Source organism: Orcinus orca, chromosome 19, assembly GCF_937001465.1.
Source record: "Orcinus orca chromosome 19, mOrcOrc1.1, whole genome shotgun sequence".
NCBI lineage: Eukaryota > Metazoa > Chordata > Mammalia > Artiodactyla > Delphinidae > Orcinus > Orcinus orca.
This window is the reverse complement of record NC_064577.1, coordinates 52,132,690-52,157,718: the sequence shown is the minus strand read 5'-3', so window position 1 is coordinate 52,157,718 and position 25,029 is coordinate 52,132,690. Positions and strand designations below refer to the sequence as shown.

General features: G+C 53.1%; 2 protein-coding genes across 5 annotated transcripts in view; both read right to left on the bottom strand.

Annotated features, from left to right (window-relative positions):
* Window positions 1–814: 814 nt before the first annotated feature.
* MRPS23 (mitochondrial ribosomal protein S23) lies at window positions 815–5,336 on the bottom strand. Its single transcript, XM_004271785.4, has 5 exons — window positions 5,171–5,336; window positions 4,160–4,330; window positions 1,979–2,056; window positions 1,547–1,673; window positions 815–1,194 (listed from the first exon to the last, which is right to left on the bottom strand). The coding sequence occupies exons 1-5, from the start codon at window positions 5,212–5,214 to the stop codon at window positions 1,042–1,044; spliced, it is 573 nt and encodes a 190-aa protein (XP_004271833.1). The 5' UTR covers window positions 5,215–5,336; the 3' UTR covers window positions 815–1,041.
* Window positions 5,337–14,146: 8,810 nt separating this feature from the next.
* Window positions 14,147–25,029, bottom strand: part of CUEDC1 (CUE domain containing 1) — a 76,850-nt gene continuing 65,967 nt past the window's right edge. For 2 of the 4 annotated variants that reach the window (XM_049701684.1, XM_049701685.1), the window contains exons 5-11: window positions 24,198–24,390; window positions 23,038–23,121; window positions 21,347–21,418; window positions 20,411–20,504; window positions 19,040–19,098; window positions 18,128–18,198; window positions 14,147–15,725 (exon numbers count right to left, since the gene is read on the bottom strand). In XM_049701684.1, the coding sequence (XP_049557641.1) occupies window positions 18,131–18,198; window positions 19,040–19,098; window positions 20,411–20,504; window positions 21,347–21,418; window positions 23,038–23,121; window positions 24,198–24,390 (570 nt within the window). In that variant the 3' untranslated portion in view covers window positions 14,147–15,725; window positions 18,128–18,130. The other 2 variants (XM_049701686.1, XM_049701687.1) reach the window with 2 other exon arrangements.

Here is a 25,029-nt window from a genome sequence, read left to right as displayed (position 1 = left end):
GATTGACTTTTCACCTTCAAGTTTTGAACCATGAGCATGTATAACTTTTTGTTTAATTACGCAACAAATAATTTTTTTAAACGTCTTCATTTCTGTGACAAAGAAACCACCTTGGGCTTCCCTGGTGGCGCAGTGGTTGAGAGTCCGCCTGCCGATGCCGGGGACACGGGTTCGTGCCCCGGTCCGGGAGGATCCTGCATGCCGCGGAGCAGCTGGGCCCGTGAGCCATGGCCGCTGAGCCTGCGCGTCCGGAGCCTGTGCTCCGCAACGGGAGAGGCCACAGCAGTGAGAGGCCCGCGTACCGCAAAAAAATAAATAAATAAAAATTTAAAAAAAAGAAACCACCTTTTAAATCCCAGAAAGATAAGGTTTCTGAGCATGAGGGAGCCACGATCGCTCTTCTGAGAACAGAACCAACTGCTCCACCTGCCGCAGTCTTCCTCCCAAGGCCAGGCCCGGTATCTGGCACCCAATGGTTGCCTAATGTCGAATGGATGTAATTTACTTCCCCATCTAAATGTAAAGCATTCCCTAAACAAGAGGAATTGTACAACAGTGATAAAGGTGTGGGGGAGAAGCAGCATGGCTGAGAATGGCTTTTGCCTCATGTACTCATCGACCTTCCATTACCTGAGCACCATGTGCAAGGTGCGCAAAAAAAAAAAAAAAAAAAAAAGAGAAGAGAAACATACCAGAGAATCAAATGTGAACACAAAACCCCAAGCAAACCTACTAAGAATGAGTCCCATTCAAACAATACTTACAAAGGTTTCCTCACGCTATTTACAGTTTTAAAGTAAATTTACTTTATAAGCACCGAGGAATTCTTTGTTTAATACCGCCCTAACATAAAAGTTCACATAACTGCTTCTTCAAACCATGATACAGAGCTTTATGACAACCTAGAAGTGGAAACCAAGAGAAGGCAAACGTGATGCCTTAGAGATCAAGAAACATTTACACAGTTCAACTGTTAAAAACAGTACAACATTCACGCAGTGAATCCAGTTTGGATGTCAGTATACACAGCATACAAGTTCTTCAGGGAGGTGGGAGGCCTGTCGACTGCTCTCCAGGTGCCCCCAAATGCTGGGCCTGTGGATCTTCTTTCAGAGACTGGTTCTCCTCCAACGCAGTCTGGGGCTCGACACCCATGGGTTCAGATTTCCAGGAAATGTGACTACCATCCTGTTGCTTAGAAGACCAGATATAAGTACGTCACACAGATGTTATGACTTTCACTCAATCAGCTGAAGCTATATGACTAGCACATTCTATCACTGACTCAAAAATCTAACATTAATATCTCAGGTCAAATTTGATTACAACAAATAATAAACACGATAAAAGTCTCTACAGAACCACAATTTTAAAAGCCCTCGTGACAACTCACTTGTTCCAAGCCGCAGTCCTTACCACAAAAATCTATTCAATCTAACAGTATTTGACCTGGAGCCACGGTTGGGGAAAGAAAACCAAGCCTTCCTTTAACCTCTGACAAACAGACAACCAATCCTAGTAATAGTTTTGCGAACAAAATACTCACAGTCCTTGCCTCTCCTACTCGTCTTAAAATGACACCTTCTGCCAATAAAGCCTTCCCTGCTTCCACAAATAACTTCTCTTCATCTGTTTCTCCAAGTTTCTGTAGCTCAATGTACTTCTCCACAAACCTAGAATTCCAAGCAGTCACATCTTCAGTCTGTATATTGAGAGTTGTCAAGACATGCTATTACACAGTCCTGAGTATTCCCTTAAGAGAACTTCCTAGGGAGTTTGGGCTTGACACGTACACACTGCTCTATTTAAAACAGATAACCAACAAGGACCTATGGTTTAAAAAAAGAGTTAATTAAAAAAAAAAGAGATCTTCCTATAGGAACATCTTTTTCCTCAAGTGGAATGCAACAAAACCCCTCAAATTGACAACTAAATCCTAAAAAAAGAAAGGTAACCAAAGACTTATGGAATGGCTTACCGTTGACAGGTAGACTTGAAGTTTGGATTGAACAGATCAAAAGCTTTTGGACCAGATCCATAGGTTGAATAAAATTTCCTAGAAAGTACAAAACAATACAATATAAATCTCCAGTTATAGATCATGGCCAAGAATGGAGGAAAGAATAACTGCTGGGCCCTGAGGAAGCGAGTACAACATGACCTACAGACCTTTTTTGTTCGTTTTAAATAAGCAATGCAGGCACATGGTAAATACATCAAATGTTACAGAAAGGTATCCAGTGAAAAGTAACACTCCTCCTCACCTCTGCACCCTAAACTCCCAGTTCCCCTCCCCTTAAGCAACGCGCTAACCCGTTTCTTGTGTATCCACCCAGGAATGTTCTACCACTATACAACCATACATGCATCTATCATTCCCTGTCCCCAGCCACGCTGTTTAACCCCAAGGATAGTAAACACATGTTTCCTTTTTACTTAATATTTCTCAGAGATCATTTCAAATCAGGGCACGTAGATTGTTTCTAGTCCTTTGCTACTTTAGACAGTGTTGCAATGATTACCTTTATCTATATTTCTTAGTGTACCGTGCAAATAAGCCTGTGGAATAATTTCATAAAAATGGTATTGCTGGGTCAAGGTATGTGCCTTTGTAATTTGGCCTTGCAAACTGCCAGAATGCTTGCCAAAGGGGCTGTGCCAACTTACACCCACACCGGGAAGGCAGGAGACCGCCTATTTCTATACACCCGCACCTAATTGTATCTCCTGACGTTTTGACCTTTGTCCATCTGACAGGTGAAATATTATAATTCATTGTAGTTTTGCTTTTCTTACGAAACAGGTTGAACATCTTTTCATGTTTAAAAGCAAATGAATTTCCTTTTCTGTGACCTGTCCACGTTCTTTGCCTATTTTTCCTCTTGGTCTTTCTCTTGACTCATAAGCAAACTTTATAGCAATATAAACAGGAATTAGCCCTCTGTCATACCATGTTGCAAAATTTTTTCCCAGTATGTCACCTGACTTTTGATTTTGCTTATGGTAGTTTTTGTGTGCAGAAATTTTAATATTTTCATCTATGGCTTCTGGGTTTTTTTATCATGCTTAGGTAGGCTTTTATCACAGAGATTATTTTTTAAATTACCCCATAGTTTCTTCTAGAACTTTTAGGACTTCACTTATTACATTTAGGTTTTGATAAACCTGAAATTTATTTTGTTGTTTTAAGTTCTTAAAAATATCAAAAACACCAAAAAAAAAAAAAAAGGCCAAAAAGATAAAGGTTCAAAAAACGATTTAAGTATAAGGTGTTATTATTTTGGCCTTAACGGCAATAAAAGAGGAAGCAGTAAAATATTCCACATTCTCCAGTGACCATCACCCAGTTCCACTGCTACGCACACAGAAGCACAAATGATTTTAATATGTAAATGACCTTGAAAGCATCCTGACCGAGAGCATGCAATGGACCTGAGCAGAAAACTACTGAAGAAGTATTTAATGCCCCAAAGATCTCTGAAAATTTACAAGCAGAGCCAGAACATACTTGTTCTCCTACCTCAAAGGAGTGTCGTGGGAGAAAAAAAAAAAAAGATTCGTCAAGTGAAAGGTGCCTGGACCTCAATAGAGAAAATGACTTTATAAATTGTTTTCTTACATCCAGAAATAGGGATAAGAATAAGGTATATGTATTAATTTCAATTAGGCACAATCTCTGATCTTAACATTTAAAGACAAAAGAAACTGTACACACTCTGGATACTAAAAACTGACATCCGTATTCGAGGGAAAGGGCTTTGTCAGTGAATTCCCAGTAAGCTGACCTTGAGCCTCATTGTTCTCATGACTAAAATGGAGACAAGGATACCGACCGACCCTGCAGGGTTGAAGTAAGACCTAAATGAGATAACGCTGGTTAAGGGCTTAACACGGTGCCAGCCACCAAACAGATGTGCAGAAACAGGCAGCTATCATTGCAATGATCAGTCAGTTGTTGGGCTCCAGATTCTACTTCTCTGAACTTCTGCTTCTCTCACATGGGTGAGGGCCTCTGATTCCCTAATCCGGCTAGATAGACAAGACCGGCTCCACAGAGCAAGCCCAGACTCAATTCCTATTTAAGTTGTCAGACTGCTGGCTAAACCTTTCCTTCTAAAGTTCTGCAGCCTCCTGTCCACCATACGGGCCCGGCACTCACGCTCTAATCCGATCCTCGTGGTAGAAGATGTCCTGGATGTGAGCTTTCGCTTTGCCGTATCGCAAGTGGGGCCTTCGGAAGACCGGCTCCCTCAGTGGCGGGAAGGCATTATATATGTCAAACCAGAGGGGCTTCTCCTTCAACACACCAGCCCGCATCAGGTCCCGCGTCCTGAAGGAAGGGTAAAGAACGAAGGTCAGAGGACTTCCCTGGTGGCACAGTGGTTAAGAATACGCCTACCAATGCAGGGGACACGGGTTCGAGCCCTGGTCCCGGAAGATCCCACATGCACGGAGCAACTAAGCCCGTATGCCACAACTACTGAGCCTGCGCTCTAGAGCCTGCGAGCCACAAGTACTGAGCCCACGTGCCACACTACTGAAGCCCGGGCGCCTAGAGCCCATGCTCCGCAACAAGAGAAGCCGCCGCAATGAGAAGCCCGCGCACCACAACGAAGAGTAGCCTCTGCTCGCCGCAACTAGAAAAAATCCAGCGCACAGCAAGAAGACCCACTGCAGCCAAAAATTAATTAATTAATTTAAAACCAAGGTCAGTCAGTGAATCAGTGTAGCCGCAGCCCGGGACACCGGCGGGGGTCACAGAGTCCGGAAGACACCCGGAAGGAGGGCAGAGCAGGAAGTCCCCTACCTACAGGTAAGATGTTTCCATATTCCAAACCAACCTAACAGTGCTCGGGAGCTAATCTTCCACCTCCTTATGTGCGTCCCACCCACCTCGCCCCATCCCCGTCCCGTCAAGGAAAATGCAAAGACGGTCCCGCCAGGCCCATCAGCCCCTTCCTCCCTTCCTCTTCCTAGAGACCTCCACTCGGGGAGCGGACAGGTGCGATCTTGAACGTGAGAGCTAAGAAATTCAAGGGGTGACGTAGTCAAGCACAATTCTTCAGAAACAGGAGAGAGCACAAGAGAGGCCTGGCCGGGCTCAGACCCACCCAAGAAAGGGCGTAAAAGGCGGAGGCGCCCTCGGCCCACCCCGGCTCCGAGCACGCACCGCGAGAAAATGCTCCCCACGGTTTCCAGGCGGCTCCCCGCCATGCCCGCCGCCTCGGATCCCGTGCGGTTCCTCGTACCGGAACCGGAAGCGCCCGCAGCAGGCAAAGTGACTGTAAGTCGCGGGCCGAGCCGCGGATCTCTGGGCTACCGCCCCGGCCCCAACGGGAGGGCGGAGCCAGGCAGAAGCAAAGGATGGCCGCATCGGCACGCCATCGGCTACACGCCAGGTTCAGACAGGAGCACTCGATAGCCGAGCCACCAGGGAGGGAGCGAGCCAAAGCCCGGCAGAAGCAATAAATGACCGATCCAGGGGAGGGGTTAATTGTGGTGGTTGCTTTACCCTCCCTGGCCTTATTGAGCCAACTCCGCCCAAGAAGACCGGGCCGTGCGGAGGGAAGATGATGGGGAGGGAGGAGGGAGGCGCAGCCTAGGTCCTGGGAGAGCCAACTAGTCTAGGAATTCGTAAGGCAGAGATAAGAGGTCACCAGCTCTAGGTACGGGCTGCACCTAATTTTGGTTGGACTCAAAGACTGCGCGGAAGGAAACCGAGGCCCGGGGAGGAACGTCACCCGCCCAGGGTCACCCTAGAGCCCAAGCCTCCGTCCTCCGTCTCCTACTGTTTAGCGCTCCCCACTAAACCCTTTGGCCCTGGAGCGCCACCTGCACGCGCTCTAATAGGGATGCTGCGGGCAGCTAGGGTTTTCTCCCCGGGAGGCGTCGCTAGCTAGCTGTTCCTTAGAGCTTGAAAAGTGAAAGTGTCCGGAACAAACAAATTCCGAGAAGGAAACTCAAAAATCTGGGGAAGTATCCTCTCAGCATAACCTTTTGTCCCAACAGTCATACTTTGGGTAAAGTACCCCATAGAAATTAAAACACAATTTCACGAGGATATTTGTGCAGAGATCGTCATTGCAGCATTGTTTGTAATGCACCCTCCCAACCATCGAATGGGAGATGGCTGGAAAATTATGCTTCATATAATCTATGGAGTCCTATGCAGCTATTGAAATGAACGAGCTAGATCCATACGTATTGACCTAGATGAATGCCCACGACTTATTGTTAAATGAAAAAGGAAATTGCAGAGAAGGTCTTTAATCAAAAGAAAAAAGAAATCTTTTAGACGTGTTTGTATGAGGATAGAAACTATGTGGAAAGGCACCTATGGCTGTGAACATTGATTATCTCCAGTGAGATTGCAGGAGGGGAAGGGAGAATTTTTTTTCTTTATGTATTCTTCAGAGTTTGACCTGTGAAGAGTTTGTATTCATTTTTGAACTTTTTAAGCCAGTGAAATGTTCTGAATCACATACACACACAATATCTCCGGGGAGCCCATTATCTTTGTCATCAAGAAAGTGACAAGTCATCCCAGAGTCCTCCCTGCTCTCTGGGAGGCTGGTGAGGTGGAGGGGGATGTCTGATGAGCAGTTAATACTTGCTTGTGTTCTCTCACCGAATCCACACACCTACCCACAACTGGCTGTTGTTATCCCCATCATAAATGAGAATGTGAGGCCACAGGGAGTTAAGTAACTTGTCTGATAGGTAACTGACAGAGCCAGGCTTCCAGCCCCACCTAGGCACTTTCTAGGACCCCACAATGCCTCCTTAGCCATGCCTCCGGCTGGAGACTGATGGGCTGAGAACTCAGGCAAAACTGGTGCCAGGGGCAGGGGACAGGGTGATCTGAGGCCGAGGGCCGAGAGGTGGGTTTCACTGCTGCCTCAGGACCCTCTGGAGCAGGGAAGAGAGAGCACAGCTCTGGCCGCTGGGCCAAGCATGGAGTCCTAGGCAGGTCTACAAGACTTTGCTCTAGGGAGAGCAAACATACTCGCAGCTAAATATAGTCTTCCCAGGCTTCAAAACAAGTTTCTAATTCCATCCAAGTAAGAACTAGCTGCCAGGCCAGACCACAGACACACTTCCCTTCTCATACTCGGGACTGCCCTGTAGGCCACTGCTGTTACCCAGTTACCGCTGCTAAAGAATTAGAAGGGCTTATTGCAAGTTCAGGGAGGGGAGCCAAAGACCCAAACGCTCGATGGGGGAGGAATTGCAAGGTGGCAGTTTTCTCTCTAGATCTTCTTGGGGAAGTCCCTTCCTCTTCTGAGCCTTTCAAGTTTCCCCTCCAGCATCCTATTTCATGCTTCTGTGACTGAGAACGGAATGTTGGTGGGTAGTGTAAGGAACCATGGAGATGTGGGAGCAAAGATGCATTGGGAACCCTCTGAACCTGCAACAGGAAGTTGCATCCCAGGGAGCATTCATTCATCACGTAGGAGGGAGCTGGGGGCGGGCAGAATGGACAGTAGAGGTTTTCTGTCTTCTCACCCGGGCCTCTCAAAGCTGCAAGAAGCTGACGCACTCATGCCATGCACCACACCAGGGACCTGGATTATCTCCTTCAATAGTTCAACTACCTGAGGCCATAGATCATGTCCTGATAATCTTACAGATAAAGGAATAGAGCTTGTAATCTCTCCAGAAGGTCATATTCCTTCCACAATACCGCTTGGCCCCATTTTGTCCCGCTGCATCACACTGTAGATGTGCCCATTAATCCTGTCATCTTGGGCACTTACATAACTTTTCAAGCCTCTCTTTCCCCATGTAACATTTGGCGGTGTCCGCTCATTGCCAGAGTAAAAGCGATCATTCGTGTAAAGCACGCATCACGGTGCCTATACATAGTAAGTGCTTGTAACAGGCAAGTCTAGTGGCTGTTACAGCATCACTTCTGCTGTTGTGTCCTGTCATCCACTGATTGCCCCCTGAGACTGCAACATTTTGATGATATTCCATAGATCGCCTTAATGTTTGATTTTCTTGTTAAATGATCCATTCATCCCACAAACATTTTGGCGCCCACCTGACCCTGTGCGGAGTCCTGGAGAAGCTGGCTGTCCAGAGGGGGAGACAGAGAGGCAAATGCATAATTGATAAGTTATGTGCTGAATAGCTTATTGACTATTGGGTAGCTAGGGCTGCCATAACAAAATACCACAGACTGAATGGCTTAAACAACAGAAATCTATTGTCTCACAGTTCTGGAGACTGGAAGTCAGACAGAGATCAAGGTGTTGGCAGGGCTATTTCTTCAGAGGCCTCTCTCCCCGGTTTGTAGATGGCTGTCTTCTCCCTGTGTCTTCACACGGTCTTCCCTCTCTGTGTGTGTCCATGTCTTCTTCTTATGACTCCAGTCATATTGGATTCAGGCCCAAACTAATGACCTCATTTTTACTTAAATACCTCTTTAAAGATGCTATCTCCAAACACAGCCACATCCTGAGGTACTGGGGGTTAGGACCTCAGTGTATGAATTTTGGAGGGACACCATTCAGCCCACAACACTGATCAACAAGGACCGGCACTGAATAGCTTCCATTTGCCTGCCCAGAGCCACACCCACTCTGTGCCCTTCTTCACCCAGCTCTGCTTCCCCCCCCCGGAGGCTGACTTCTAGGACTGCATCCTCCAGCCCCTTGCCCTCTGTTTCACCAATGGGAGGCATCGGCCAGGGACTGGGAAGAAAGAGGAGACAGAAGTCATTCCCACCCCTCCTCCCTATACAATCCAGGACCGTAAAGTCTTAGATCCGCAGGGCGGCCTCTTCACACCCAGCTCTCTCCCCAGGTTCCAGTCTCCTCCCTTCTCTTCAGGCCTAGAGACGGCCAACTGTGCCCCTCTGTACCACCCGTAGGGTCTAGGCCATCCCTTGCGGCTTCCCTACAGTCTGCCCACATCTTTGTAATTAGCGCCCAGGAGTTTGTCTGACAAAAAGAACAAGTGCATCTCCAATAGCAGAAGAGCTTTGGCAAGTGAACCCCCCAGCATGCTGATGAAATCATGAATACTGCAGAGAGCCAGGACCAGAGAGCAGTTAGATGTTGCTTTAAAAGGGGAGGAAAGCAGTAATATATATTCAATCCACAGGACAGGGCCCAGGAAAAGGAAGGGCATGGAGGGGGGGTCTTCAAGGAAGAGGCAGGAGTGCCCCCTCTCACCTCCATGCTGTTTGTCTCCTGGCCCAGACCCTCCCTCCTTGGAGGCCCACACCTCCACTTCCTTTCAACAGTCAGGCGGGAAGGCGCTTCAGCCCCAGCACACACTCAGCCAGACCGCATGGATGTGCCCCGGGGACCTGCTTGCTCCCTCACCTTCTCTCTCTCACTTTGCGGGCCTGGCGTTGTAACTGTCTGCTTGTCTGAGTCTGTCTAGCTGGGCCTCTTTGAGGCAGCAACCAGGACTCTTATCTCTGCCTCCCCACGCCCAGCCTGGTGCTTGGCCCAGAGCTGGCTCATAGAAAGAATTTTCCAGTTGAACAGCACAGAGAAATAAAACCAAGTTAGAGCAAATGAGGATGCAGTGACCTCAGCCCTCCTTTGCTGCCCTCCTTCCTGGAGGCCTTCCCTGGATACACCCATAGGGAGAAAGCTGTGGTTGAATGGAAGCAATCCTCCAGCCTGTCAGGCCCCTGGTCACTTCCCGTCCTGGCTGTCCTCTGTGCCTCACTGATAGGATAGATCCCTTTTATAAACCTCTGAGCCTCAGCTTGTCTTCTGTGAAATGCGCATCATCATAGCACCCACCACATAGCCTTGTTAACACCTATAGTTAACCAGTGGGTTAACCAGTGTAGTTATTACCAGTGGGTTAATACTTGTAGAGTGCTCAAAACTGTGCCTGGTGTATAGTAATTGCTCAATAAATAGGAATAACAATTTCTGACCATTCCATGCCCAAGAGCAACAGATCACAATGTATTCAATCACACTTACAATTAAATCTCATCTAACAATTTTCAAGGCATTTTGTTTCTTTCTTTCTTCCTTCCTTCCCTTTCTTTCTTTCTTTCTTTTTTCAGGGATTGAACGCAGGCCCTCAGCAGCGAAAATGTGGAGACCTATCCACTGGACAACCAGGGAATTCCCTCAAGGCATTTTCACATGGCTGCCCATTCATTTCTTCAGCAAACAGCAGCCTTGCCCCCAAGGAGAATCCAGTTCAGGCAGAGGAGAGAGAAGCACTTTGTGCCTACCTGCCCTGGGTGGTCTGTATCACCGTGGAAACAGGAGCCAGCTAGGTCTGGCCTTTTGTTATCAGAATTAAAGTCCAGTGGGAACCACGCTGTGGAGTTTTCCCAGCAGAAGATGAGACCCTTGCAGGCACACATTTCGGGGCTGGGGTAGGCCCCTCTTTTCTTGGGGGAGGCAGAGCCCTCCATCTTTAATGTGTACCTGAAGGTCATGGGGTTCTTGGAAAATGCAGATTCTGACCCAGTAGTTCTGGGGTGAGGCCTGAAACTGCATTTCTAAAAAAACTTCCAGGCTGACGCCAATACTGCTGGTCTGCAGATACAGTAATCAACTCACCCAAGTTTGCCACGGACTTTCCTGGTTTTAGCATTGAAAGTTCCACATCCCCACATCCGAGGAAGCCACTCAGTCCTGGAAAACCAGAACAGTTGGTTACCGTATCCACAGACCACGCTTTGAATGGCAAGGTCAGAGCAAGACAGGCTCGTGCTGAGTTTGTACTGAGCTTCACAACTCCTCCCTGCAGAGTCCCTGGAATAATCCTCCTGGCCTGATAAAGGATTGTGACTCTTTATAGAAATGACAGGCCAGGTAGATGCTGGTTTTGTGGGGCCCGAAGCTTATGTGATCTCAATGGCCCTTTTAAGAAAATGGTACAAAAATATCCTTGCTTTGCAAATTTTACCAAACAGAAAACCATGTGAACAGAGTAAACTTCCTCGTCTGGCTTCAGGCCACACAGGTGCTCGGGTCTTCCTTCTGGGAACATGGTGTTTGGGCCCCTCGGTGACCAGCAACTGCCGCTTCTGAGAGATCACCACCAGGTGGCAGTAGATCTACACAGCCCCCTTCAACACCCCAACCCACCCCCTCACCCCACCATCAACTCCAGAAACTTCCAAATCTTTCTCCAGCTGGTCTAGCCAATTAATCCAATGAATATTAATCTATGCTGTGATAATGGGCAAAAGAGGTTCATGTGTGGCTCTCAGCAGCATATTTGCCATTTAATGGAAATGGTAAGATTGTTTTAAAAATCAGATAAAGAATGCTAATAGGTGACTTCCCGGCGTGCTGTTGAAGATGTTTTTAAGCAGGTGGACCTTTCCGTGCTCTACAAATTGCATTTATGCAGGGGTTCTAAGTCTTATCACCTGTTCCCGCCACCCCAATATATAGCTTAGTGTTTAGGCACCAGCTCTGGAGTTCAGCTGCCTGGGTTCAAATTCAGGCACTACCACTTACTGACGGTGATACTAAGGACCTTAACATCTCTGGGCCTCAGTTTCCTGATCTGGGAAATGGGAGTATAAATACTGATTTCATATAATAGTTGTGGGATAAAATAATTTTTGTAAAGCACCCCAGAAAAATGACTGACATACAGTAGGCACTGATAAGCAGCTCTCAGCATCATCGTCCCACACCTTACCTGCCGGCTTCAAACCAAGTTCTCCTGTGTTTCCTCCAACCTCAACCCCTTACCAGTTGCTTCAGGAGAACAGAGGGAGGGTTGAGACCCCAGCATGGTAATAACCAGGCCAGTTCTTCCGGGCACAGCATTCCCCAGCCCCATGAGCTCCTCGCAAGCTGGGACTGAGCCCTGAGGACACGAAAGCATACAAAGGGGGAGGGGCATTGGCTGGACCAGACTCCAGATAGCCCAGCTGAGCATTTTTGCAGAAGATAAATCTACAAGTATCACGTTGTGGATACCAAGAGCCCAGGACTTGCAGATGAGCATGGTGTGAGGCTGGGTGGCTGAGGCAGTCACCTGACCCAGCCTGACTCCTCCCTGGGTCCTCTACACACTGATCAACTGGGAGGGACTCATCATGGAGCAGGGGCTTCCTCTTCTGCACTCCTGTTGGACCTGGTAAGCTTTCTTTGCCTTCTTTCCCTACACCCCCCTCTCTGGCTCCAATCACCTTCAGCCTCATCTACACTAATAGGCGTAATAGTGAGTGTGCTCAAACTTTGCCGCACATTAGAATCACCCAGGAGCTTGTACAATCTGATTCCCAGGCTAAATCCCGAATCAATGAAACCAGAATCTCTGGGAATGGGACCAAACAACAGAGATGATCCCAGTGGGCAGCAAGTTTGAGAACCAGTGTGTCTCAAGCCTTACTGTGCACAGAAGACAACTGAGGAGTTTTTTAAAATGCACATTCTGGTTCAGTAGGTCTGGAGCAGAGCTGGGAATTCTAACAAGCTCCCGGATGATATAGATGCTGCTGGTCTGCAGACCAGACTTTGAGTAGCAAGGTAGTAGAACTGTGGTTCTCAAACGTATCAGAATCATCTGGAAGCCTTGTTCAAATACACCCCAAGTTCGGATTCAGGAGGTCTGGATGGAGGGCGGAGCACAGGTTTTGAAGTCAGGCAGCCCTGGCCCCTTTTCTTACTTCGCACCTTGCTAGCTCTTAGGTAAGTTACTTAACCTTTCTGAATTGTCATTGCATCATCTGTAAAGTGGCCATTATTGGGCAAGATTAACTGGGCTAATATGAAACACCTAACAGACTGCTTAGCGTGCTGGTCCGCAAACTTGAGTGTGAACTTGAATTACCTGAGGCGCTTTCAAAGAAACCAACCTATAGCTGCTGATTTACTTGGTGTAGGGTACTGAGCATCAAGAGTTTTTAAACTACTCTGGTAACTCTACTCTGCAGCCAGTACTAGGTACCGACCTAACACCATGGCTCCCAAACGTTAGTGCATATCAGAAGCACAGACTGCTGGGCTGCACCCCCAGAGTTTCTGACTCAGTTTGGGGTGGGATTGAGAATTGGCATTTCTAACAAGGTCCCGGGTGCTGGTGCTATGCTGGCGGCGGGGGGATTTACACTGATCAACAGCTATCAGTAAAGAATGCACAGAGCAGGGATGAGAGGATAATCTTGGGTTGCTGAGGTCCAGACACCGGGTCTGGAGCATCGCCAGCTGTCCAGGTACGTCAATTTACAAGCCCACCTGGGTCTACCTGGTCTAGGGGCAGGGCAGGGTGGGGGCAGAACATTTTTGTGGGGGAGGCAGGAAGAACCTGCATTGTTTATCCAGGAGAAAGGCCACTGAACTCAAACATGGCATGGGGACGGGGGGACTTCCCTGGCGGTCCAGTGGCTAAGACTCCATGCTCCCAATGCAAGGGGCCCAGCTTCGATCCCTGGTCAGGGAACTAGATCCCACGTGCTGCAACTAAGAGTTCACATGCCGCAACTAAAGATCCCTCATGCCACCACGAAGATCCCGCGTGCCGTGACTAAGACCCGGTGCAGCCAAGTAAATGATAAAAAACAAATAAATATTAAAAACAAACAAAAAATCATGGCATCAGAGGAAAAGCAGTGACTTGGCCTGGGTGACTCGGAGCCCAGAAATAAGTTGTGTGGGTTGAAGCCAGAGGGAGGCCCACAGCTCAACACCAGGAAGAACTTTTTAACCTTGAAAACCGCCCTGTCTGAAAAGGGCACCAGCCTCCTCCTCTGGCAGTGAGCTCCCTGGCGCGGGAGGTAGTTCACCGAAGCCTGGGAGCAGGGAAAGCGAGAGGGGTTTGAACTGGAAGACGTCTGCGGGCCCTCTGAAGCCTGACCCTACACATCCCCGCAGCTCCAGGCGAGACGTTATTCTGGCAGCTTTCTGTTTATTTAGGAAGGTGACCGGCTGGAGCGCTCTCAACAGACTGGTGTTTCCCTGGCCTGCCAGCAAGCGGTTTACTTACTTTCCCAGGCAAACAGGAAGGCGGGCAGCGCCAGCAGGTGGGCGAGGCTGCGGTGCGGCACAGGGGCCACCTGAGGGGCGCTGCGGGGATGCCGAGCCCCGGGGCCCCGCGGGCACTGCGGGTGGGCCAGGCAGGCGGCCCACGGGCGCGGGGTGCCGGGGGCAGGGGGAGGCGAAGAGGAGGGTCAGCCCACGCGCCGCCACGTCAGAGCACCAAGAGAACACCAAGTCTTTATTACACGAATTCCTATGAAACTGCTCCAAGATAAAACCCACACGCAGGAGAAAAAACAAAAACAAAAAAACTGACAAAGCCACACACACGGACGGGGGTTTGGGGGTGGGGGGCGACTGGCGCTCCCCCTCTTCTGTGCCCGGTCATCAGGAGCCCTTGGGGGGCGGTGGGGATTGGAGGGCGGCAGCACTTCCGCACTCGCTCGGGAGGCTGAGCCGGGCCAGGGTCCCCCTCCGGCACCGCGGGGAGCCCGCCACGCCCTCACTATCTCGAGGTGGCTTACGGCCTCCAAGCCCCGCCAGGCTTGGCGCCCGCTCCCAACGCCCCACCGCCGTGCGGCTGGGCTGGCTCCCCGCTCGGGCCCTAGCCCCGTGCCTGCCCGGCTCCCCGGTTCTCCCGAGGTCGGCGCCTTCCCGCCTCCAGCCGGGCCACGGAAGCCCGGCTGCCCCTCCCTCACTCCCTCCCTCCCTCCCGTTGGCAGTGGTTGGTGCCGGGTCAGGTTCGTAGGACCCTTGTTTTCCTCCTGGCCATTTGCCTTCTCACTCTTGGCAAGGGGCACCCAGCAAGCCCTTCTGCCCCAGAGGCTCTGGCCCGGCTGGCAGCCTCTCCTTCTTGCCCCTCAGTCCTGCACCTTCTCAGGGTTACTAAAGAACTGGCCGCTGCCCACCCTTAATGACAGCAGAACTTCTAGTCCAACTGGGGAGTCAGAGCCCCTGGAGCCCCCACTGTTGTGGGACTACAGGATCCCATCCAGGACTGACTTTTGTCTTCTGTCAGAGTAAACACTACCCCTGCCTAGCTAGAATCCGCCAGCTCCGGGGTGGCCAGCCTCCCCATCCCTGCTGGGGGCCCTTGCCAGCCCCTAACAGAGGCAGCCCGAGGGGCCCAGGCAGGGTACTCAGCAGATACCTCTCTGCAGTGGCCCATCACTCCTCAGAGCGGGCCCGAGTGACTGCCCAGGGCTTTCTCACCCAGAGCTCCGTGCAGGGGAGTGCCAAGGACCAGCACCCCTGGGGAAAGACTGAGATGCAGAAGGCCATGGGAATAAAGGACCCTAGGTGCCCAGAAGGGAGCTGCGGATGGGGGTATGGGATCAGGCAGTGTCTGTGGCCCGACAGGAGAGACCAGGACAAGAGGGGGGCAGGGGCTCCACCTTCAGGCCAACGAGCCTCTGGTAGGATCATCCTCCCCTTCTGGGTACTCCAACCTTTGCCAGTTTTCTGGGTGGTTTTTTTTTTTTTTTTAAGAAGAGGGGTTAGATCCTACATTTCCACTCGTTCCCCACAGAACAGCCTGGCTACGAAAGGGACTGTGGTTGGCTGCCGCCTCCACCCTCAGGCCCTTCCTCCAATCACAGCATGCAACTCCGAAGTTCTAAGTCCCTTGGGAAGTGGCAGTGGCAGTGGCTGGGCTGGACTGTGGCTGGAGAACCACTGGGCCTCAGAACTCAAGCACCATCAGTCCGGCTGCAGCTGGGCTCTTCAGCGGAGGGCCGGTTTGCTCTGTGGCTGCCTCTACCGGGTCAGATGGTCTCCGGCGAGGAGAAACTGCTACATCTGGCAGGAAAAAGGGATGGGAGAAGTCTTTTTCAGTGGAGCCCAGGGGTCTTTCCTCACCACTGGTTCCTGGAGAGATGGTTCTGGGCAGAAGCTTCTAAAGACAGGAGGCTTCTCCTTCCCCCGGGGACTCTATGTCAGCCTTGGAACTCTGCCTGCGGTCACACCCACCAATCCAAGCTCCTAGAAACATTCCAACTTGCAAAACAGCAGGGACTCTGGCAGCTAGAGATGGAGTGGGGCGGGTGGGGTGAAGCAGCTGTCTGTGAAGGGCTGAGAGGTGTGCTTGGGTGCCTGGCCTGTTCTGTGATACAGCGGTAGCCCAGCTGAGCTACACCAAGGGCACCTGTAGGGGCAGAAAAGTAAAATGGGATCAGAATTTGGTGGGACCCCCACACCAAGCTGAGGAGCCTTCGCGTGGAAGACCCGTTCAGAGAGCAAGGGAGAAATGGAACTGTAGTGGTGTCCTGGTGATGGGTAAACAGAGCAGGGGCAGTGAAGAGACCAGCAGCTGTTAGCCAGGCGATGAGAGTCTGCCAGGGCAGTGATGCGAGGAATAAGAAGAGAAACGAACCGGGGAAATCGGAAGTGGGACTGTCTAGCTTTCAGTGAGTTGACAGCCAGGGCTAGAAAGACCATCGTGGGCACAGCTGGGGCCGTGGAGTGGATTTGGAGAACTAAGAGGGAGATTCGGGTTTGGGAACCAACTGCACAGAAGTATTGCTGATGCTGTAAGAGAGGCTGGCGGCACCGCTAGGGAGAGGGAGTAAGGAGACTTTGAAGAGGGTCAAGCCCAGAGCTACGGGGAGAGCTGGGATTGAGGGAGTGGAAGGAGCCACGGGAGCCCAAAAGCTCACAGAGAATCAAAGGCAGAGAGAAAGGGGATCCAGGATTCCTGGGGCCACAGGAGCCAAGGGAGGGCAGTTTCAGGGGACACGATGGGCATGGCGTGCAGAGACAGCACCAGAGGATGCAGAACAGGAAAAGGCCCAGGACCTGGCAGGTGACCCTGAGTCAGTCTGGGGGTGGGGGTGCCAGCTGGCAATGGGTGAAGGAGGATGCACGTTTCTGCAAACTGGGTGATGATGGAAAATATTGAGGACTCTTGGTTTTTAAGATGGGACGAGGAGGATGTAGACCTGAGGAAGGAAAGGGAAAAGCTGGAAGATTCAGGAAAGAAAGCAATTATGAGGAAGGTCCTGATAAGGGTGGCTTTGGGCCAGCACGTTTCCCGGGGGACCAGTGGGAAGGAAGTGGTAGCGACACTGCACGGGAGGCGGGGGTCCTCCCCTCGGCTGGCTTTATTTCAGCATTCCGGATACCTGGGAAGCCTGGGTGCAGCAACATGGGTGAGGAGAGCCTGAGAGAACAGAAGAGGTCTGGAAGGGCCTGGTGGAGGGTGGCGAGTCAACTAGAGGTGACGTGAAGGCCAGCCGCCCAGGCTGAGGGGAGAGGGCGCCTGTACTCTTCCTGGCTGTGTCCTCCCCACCCTGGTTTCTCCCCTCCACTACAGTTACCCTGAGGGTAGCAAGTATTTCTCCATAGCCTGAAACAGGGCCACACCTGCCACACCGTGAGCTCAAGAAAGCCCTGTAGGGCTTCCCTGGTGGCGCAGTGGTTGAGAGTCTGTCTGCCTGCCGATGCAGGGAACATGGGTTCGTGCCCCAGTCCGGGAAGATCCCACATGCCGCGGAGCGGCTGGGCCCATGAGCCATGGCCGCTGAGCCTGCACGTCCGGAGCCTGTGCTCCGCAACGGGAGAGGCCACAACAGTGAGAGGCCCGCGTACCGCAAAAAAAAAAAGCCCTGTAGATAGCTGACCCCTGGGACCAGGACAGCGGCTGGGGGCAGGGTGAGCAGGCAGCTTCCTGATGGGGGAGGGGCTGGAAGAGGGACAGGTTCCCCTGAGCCCTGGAGGAGGTGTTGACATTCCCTGTTTCTTCCCCAGGGATGCACTGGGATAGAGGAGGAAAAGCAGCCTGGAGGCCCATGGCTCCAGCCAGAAACAGAGCTGTCTTGAGAGGGGCCGTTCCCTCATCTTCCCAACCACCAAAACCCGAGGCAATGGCAGAGTTCTGTGTGGACGTGGCCGGTGAGGCCATCTCAGTTTTTCTTAAATTAGTGTGCTGTGTGTATCCTGGACTCTCTTCTCAACTGTGTTGTAAACTATTCAAGGTCAAAGCTGGTTTTTCTCTTCCTGTTCCTAGCATCTGGCATAGGTGTGACTATCTTCTGTCAAATGAATAAATAACGCAAAACACTAGTTCCCCCATGCGCACGCCCCCCGCCGTAACAAGGGAAAAAACCCCGGACCTGCGCCATCTAGTTGCCTGAGCCTGATGCCTCTGGACCACGGGGAAGACCACCCTCTGGGGTGTGGGGCAGGGCAGTCCTGCACCTTACCTCTTACTGTCCTTCCCTTAGTGCTTCCTCCACCTTGGGCACCTCCTGTCGCCTTCCCCGGAAGTCTTCGTCTGAAAAGCAGAGGAAAGCACCTCACCCTCCACCCTGCACGGCCTCACTCAGACACGTCTCCCAGGCTGGGCAAGACAGCTGAGCCAACTCTCTCCACCCTTGTTTGCCAGGGCACACGCTGATCCCCGGGAGCGATGCGCGGGTCTGGTGAGGGGCAACTGGGCACAGTGCGGGGTTAGGACCCCTGTCTGCTGCTCTGTCTCTTATCGATGAGCTCTGAGGCCTTGGACAAGTTCTTCCCTCAGTTTCCTCATCTATAAAATGAGATGGGGAAGTTGGACTGTCCAGATGACCTCCAAGGCCCTTCTAGCCCTTGTTTCTGGATGTCTCCTGACACCAAAGGGCTCCTCTGCTCTGAGGCCTGAGGATCAGGGTTCAGCTGTGGGCCTTGGAAGGTCTGAGGCAGTGTCTGCTGGCCCACACGCCTTTGGGAGGGACTGAATGAACGCTGGAAGGCCTCTGGGCCCCAGACACTGAAACTGCCCAGCGCGTGGCTCTCAAGGGGAGGCCCTTCCATGTGGGTGGGCCTGTCTGTCCCCTCACACCCCAGAGAATATTCCCCAGAAACAGCACTCGGTGCTTTGTGCTCCAGGTAAAGATTTAGGTGGAGATGTGGCTGGGCCCCTTTTCAGGAGTGGAAGGGAGAGGCGATATGGACCAAGTCACGAGGGGGACCCATTCCCTTGGGTCGCCTGCCCACCAACCCTGATATGTCCCCCAGGTTCGGTGTCCCCTCCTTTACAGTCTGGGTTCACCTGTGAAACACCCAGGCCCTCCTCTTGGAGGACCACCCAACACAGGCAACTCAGAGCCCCGACTTCCCTGCCCTCCCCGCCTCACCACAAGTGTGGCCCTCCACGTCGTCCAGGAGATTGGCTGTTGATGCCGCAGCCCCCAGTCTGCCGGACCATTCAGGAAAACTGTCCCAGGGATGGGTGGGCACTCCCTGTCCCTGGACTTCTACCCCCGCCCCAAGCTCAGGAGGCCTTCACCGCACCAGCCTTATCCCCCCAAACTCCCCAATACCTCCTGCAGACTCCTTTTCTTGGGGTCAGCTGAGCAGCCAGGTGCTCACTCTCTCCCCCAGCTCCCATCTCTGGGAACAGAGAAGGAACTTTCTCCCTGTTCTCCTTTGGCTGCTCAGCTTCTATAATAATATCCTGGGCCCTGTTTGACAAGCATGGATGGAAGTCTGGGTAAAATTGTGGAAAACCATATTTTTACTGGAGGAACTAAGAGTGAGAAGGCAGGGCCAACACGTGAATTGAGGAGGTGGAAAGGTCTGTGGATCAATTCAACTTAAGAAATTAGGGGGGTTTCCCTGGTGGTGCAGTGGTTAAGAATCCGCCTGCCAAAGCAGGGGACACGGGTTCGGGCCCTGGTCCAGGAAGATCCCACATGCCGTGGGGCAGCTAAGCCCATGCACCATAACTGCTGAGCCTGCGCTCTGGAGCCCGCGAGCCACGACTACTGAAGCCTGTGCGCCTAGAGCCTGTGCTCTGCAACGAGAGAAGCCACCGCAGTGAGAAGCCCGCGCACCGCAACGAAGAGTGGCCCCCGCTCTCCACAACTAGAGAAAAACCTGCATGCAGCAATGAAGACCCAACGCAGCCAAAAATGAATAAAATAAATAAATTTTAAAAAAAAAAAAAGGAAATTAGGAAAAGGTTTGCTTATTTCCATGGAAGGACGAAGTTTTCTCTCAAGACGCAGATTACCCCAGACAAAAAGTTAAAAAGTGGTAGGACAGCTTCTGAGCCTACAGGGGCCTACACTGGCCTGTTCCCCATGCCTGGTGATGGGAGTCAACACTGGTGTCAATAGATAGGTCAGGGCTTCCCTGGTGGCGCAGTGGTTGAGAGTCCGCCCGCTGATGCAGGGGACATGGGTTCGTGCCCTGGTCCGGGAAGATCCCACATGCCGCGGAGCGGCTGGGCCCGTGAGCCATGGCCGCTGAGCCTGCGCGTCCGGAGCCTCTGCTCCGCAGCGGGAGAGGCCACAACAGTGAGAGGCCCGCGTACCGGGGGGAAAAAAAAAAAAAAAAAAAAAAGGGCAGCACCAGGCTGGCAGCAGGGCCCAGGGTGGGAGAGGGGAGAGTCACGTGGCCCGGTCCCACTCCGGGGGAGGGTGCAGCCTCAGGGAGTCCAGCCCAGGGTTTTCAGCACCCTTAGCACCCACCGCTGCCACCCGGTGCCAGGCTGGAAAGGATACGACTGATGCTTCAACAAGTGTTTCCTCTTTGACTTCCTCATCTTGGTCTTCTCCGAGAAGGCCCTGGCCAGTTCAAACAGCTTCCTCCGGGTGGCTAGGGGCAGAGAGACCTGTGAGCCGGCAGCGGGAGCAGCAGGTAGCTGCCCCCCAGGACTGGGGCAGGTGGCAGGCTGGTGGGAGAGGGGAAGAGGTGACAGCAATCGCAGACCGGGGTCAGGCTGGTGCCCTGGCGGAGTGAGGCTGCCATCCTGGGTCGGCCGGCAGAGGCAGCACAGGCCACCGAGAGCTTGGCCAGGGACCGCAGCCAGCAGCTGAGATCCGGGTATTCCTCCTTCCCCAGCTGTGACAGACGGCTTCACATCTTGGCTTTCTTCCTGCCACTTCCCCTTCTCCCCTCTCCACCTCCAGGGTTGGTTCTGGGATTTCCATGACTAATCCGAGATTTTCTCTGAAATGGAGCCTGAAAGGATGGCAGCCTCATTCACGCATGGTTGTGTGTCTGGGGGGTGGGGTGGAGGGGAAGGCGGGACCCGGCTGGCAGGACTTTGTGGGAAGGGGTCACTGACCCGGTGGACCGCCCACCCACAGAACGTGGACTTAGCTTGGGCCTCCCCACTCAGGCCCAGCCTGGCCAAGCCCCCTCAAGCCACAGAGAACGTGAACTCTAAAACGGCGGGGGGCAGGGGGGCGCGGTGTCCAGCACATTATTATTTTTCTGCAGACAGATGGCCCAAGAGGATTTAAAACTTAATTTGTATCCAGACTCAGTTGCACAGGGAAGAGAGGCAGGAAAGCTGAGGGAGCCAGCCCGTGATTAAAATGTCACTTTGGTTCACCAAGAGTCAGCTGCATTAAAATTCCGGGTGGCTCCCTCCCTCCCAGGAGGCCACAGGCCTGCCTTAGAAGAGCTGGGGAGGGGGCGTATGCTGGACTCACATTTTCCCATGTGTTTCAACTTGTCCCTGAATAAGGCATCTTCAGACGCAGCGGGGTTGTTGTCGCTGGTTCCTGGAAGGGGGAAGACACCTCTGAGGGCCAGTGGCTGCCCAAGGCCCGGGGAGGGGGGTCAGGGCTGTCCCCACAGGACAGGGGCTCAGCCCCACCCTTCCACTTGAGGAAGGGAGCAAAGAGCAGGCTTCTGCCCTAACCAGGAGGGAGCTTATAGCAAGGAGGACACCGGGGTTCAAGGAGCATTTCTTTCCCCACCCAAGCCTCACTCTCCCCTTTTCTGTAAAAAGGGTCAGTGGTCTGGTCTGTATGTGTGGAGGGCCGGCTCCCGCAGGCTCCCAACGGTCCGTTCCTCTGACCACTCTGCATTCCGTGAAGGCCCTTTGGTAGCTTGAAATCAGCCACGATGGGAGTGTTTACAGCATGGAAGCTACCAGATGCTAAGCACTGGGGCTTCCCCTGCACCCCGACAGGCTGTCACACATTCACCAGCACGTGGCCAGCCTGCCTGCGTCCTGACGTGGTGCGCCGAGTCTCCCCGTTCACTCGGCACCCACTTGGGTCCCTCAAGGCCCTTCTAAGCTCCCACGCTAATCCCGAGTCACCTTGCCTGCTAAGTCCCTGTGAGTCATCCTGATCCACCTCAGCGGTCCCGGTGTCTATGGTTAATTTGGGATCAAGGACAAGAGGCTGCTGTTAAACCCCCAGATGCGTATCTGGTGGGACCTAAGCTCCCAGCCTGTCGCTTATGAATCAGTTCGACAGGATTTTCCCTCTTCAAGCTGGGATCAGCTGAGCTCCCCATCCTTCTGCCCCCCTCCCCCATTCTACCACGCGAGGTAAGCTCTGTTTCGGGCAAGAGCTGCGGATTCTTCCTCTGAGGCGGGCAGCCTGTGTGTGTGTGGTGGGCACTGGCTGACCAGGGGCCACTGTGCACACACACAGGCAGAGTCCAGATGTCGAGGATGGAACCGGGACCTTCAGGGTGTCCCCAGCTCCAGCCTGACCCTCGTCCGTGCAGCCCAGCAGCCTGCTGTCCACCCCTGGCCCTCCTTCAGCCACTGAGGCAATTCTTGCTTCTCACCACCTTGGACGTGAAGCTTCCAATTCTATTCCTCCAACACTAAGGCAGAGCCTGGCCTGTGGCAGATACTCCCCAGGTACTGAATGAATGAATGAACGAATGAACTCTTCCCAGATTGATCCTGCCCTTCCGTGCCGACATGTTTTTGCCGTAATTAACAAGCGTGTCTTCAGCCTTGCTGCTTCTTCTGCCTGTTTCTCGGATGCATCTCCAGTGTTTGTTCCCAGTAAAACCATAAGCTCCCCCCGGGCAGTGACCCAGTCTCTGAGTCCCTGGCCACCCCAAGCCCGACACCCCGTGGGACATTACGTGGTGTGGTGTGTCCCCTTCTTGCCCGTGCTCCAGGCACCTCCAAGGAGTTCAGCCAGTCCGTTGGCCAATCCCGGGTGTGGGTTGCAGCAGCCGCTGGGTTGGTAAGAACCCGGGGCTGCTGAGTGGAGGGGCCATCTCCCTCTCGGCGAGCATGGAGAAGAGGGAGACACCTCCCCACCAGCCTGTCTCCTCAGCCTACCCCCAAACTCCAAATACGCAAACCACAGCTGGGGTGTGAGCCCCCTACACCCTCCAGGCCTCTCTCTTAGGAAGGCAAGGTTACCTGGGACAGGAGCGGGAAAGTCAAAGTCATTTCCCACAGCTACGCTGCTGGATGTAGATTTCTGGGACTCGTATTTCAATCGATCTGGAAAAGGACCACATTCTGGTCGGGGAAGTTAGCTCCCACCCAGGGGCAGCCTGCGCTGAGATGCAGGAGGTTGTTAGAGGCCAAACCCCCAGAATCACACACACACACATGCACACACGAGATATGTGCACACACGACGCCTACGGGCTCTCAAAGAACCAGAACTCTCAAAGATACAGAAACGACTGCCCTGACAGCCTGCAGTGTCAGAATGTCAAAATGAGAAGGACCCTGGGAAGTCAGACAGTCCAGCCCTTCATTTAAAAGGAAAGACCCCGGGCTTCCCTGGTGGCGCAGTGGTTAAGAGTCCGCCTGCTGATGCAGGGGACGCGGGTTCGTGCCCCGGTCCAGGAGGATCCCGCATGCCGCAGAGCGGCTGGGCCCGTGAGCCATGGCCGCTGAGCCTGCATGTCCGGAGCCTGTGCTCCGCAACGGGAGAGGCCAGAGCAGTGAGAGGCCCGCGTACCGCAAAAAAAAAGGAAAGACCCCGAGACCCCCAGCACCTTTAATGCAGAGCTGGGACCAGCCTTGGGCCTCCTCTGTCTCAGGCCAGGCTTCTCCCTGCACACCGTGCTCCCTCCCCCAAAACACAGTCAGACACACACACGCGCACACACACACACCCCTCTCCCACAGGCCCCTCGCTGTACCCCCATCAAACACTCCCACCCTGAAGGGGGAAGGCAGCCAGGCTGGAGGCAGTAGAGTGCTGGGCCCAAGGACAACTCAAACACCCAAAAAACTCAAGAGCCCCTGCTCTAATGTCCTCTGCTCAGGGAGGCACCCACGGACCCAATCACTCTATTCCTGGAGCTCCAGACATATGGTGCCGAAGCCAGTGCCTGGCACAGAGCAGACAGGCAGGGGAGCAAGGGAAGGGTACCCTCTCTCTCTCTGAGTTCCAGAGGAGGGAAGCGGTGGCTGGTGACTCAGGTCCCTGTTGGCAGACTTCTGGGGCTCCCACCAGAATAACTCAACAGCACAGAGGCCACCCCGAGCTCCAAGGCTAAAGCCAGCATCAGCCCCTCCTTAGGCATGGAGCAGCGGCCGCAGCGCCCCACCCGGGGCACCACCTCTCTCCAGGGCAAGGAGGAAGTCGCGGTTGCGCTGCAGCTCCTTCATGAACTCCTCGTTCTGCAGGAAGAGCGCGATCCTCTCGTCCTCCAGGTATTGCTTCCAGCGGTTCTCCTGGTCCCGGGGTCCGGGCCCGGCCGTGAGGGGCCGGCCTCCCTCTGTGATCGCAGGCTTGGAGCCCCCGGAGGTAGCCTGAGGAGGGGAGCGAGCATGTGGACCGCCTACTCACAAGGACGCACGCTGCACAGATATCCACGCGCGCCTGGGGGTACACGTGTCCTTCCCAGGATGCTGTGGCCGCACCCTGTGGCCAGCACCTCCTATCTAACTTCACAGGCCAGAGCCCTCTCTGCTGAGGAAGCAGCAAGGGCTTAAAAACTACTCCCCACCTCCTCCACCTTGGACGCCCCCCCCACCTTCCTTCATCAAAACCTGAATAGTCCGGAAGAGTGATCTGCGAACTGCTCAGGGTCCCCAAACTCAAAGCTCTCCCTGTCTAAGCTGTCTCAGGGGAGACCCCTTGCAGAGGGCCAGCCTCTGGGGAGAAGCACCCTGGCCCTCTCCCAGGGGAGGGAAGGGAGGTACTCTGGTCCTCTGCCGTTGACAGCTCCCACCCCCTGCCCCTGCCCACCTCCCTCCAGCCTGGGGTGATGGCCGCAGCCAGGGAGCGTCCCCAGGGCTGTCACCTTCCTGGGCGGAAGAGGAAACTTCCAGGCCCAGACAGGAAATGAGGCTTTTGGTTCAGTGTTCTTTCCCTACAAACCCAGGGCAACAGAAACAGCTCAGCCTGGGCTTAAACAGCAGGGAGTGACACTGGCTGGCATGAACGGT

Coding starts and splice junctions, on each gene's coding strand:
- MRPS23 (XM_004271785.4), bottom strand. CDS start 5,214: ATGGCGGGGAGCCGCCTGGAAACCGTGGGGAGCATTTTCTCGCG. Junction 4,331..5,170: donor GTGGGGAGCATTTTCTCGCG/GTGCGTGCTCGG, acceptor CCCTTCCTTCAG/GACGCGGGACCTGATGCGGG. Junction 1,674..1,978: donor TTCAAGTCTACCTGTCAACG/GTAAGCCATTCC, acceptor TTGGAATTCTAG/GTTTGTGGAGAAGTACATTG.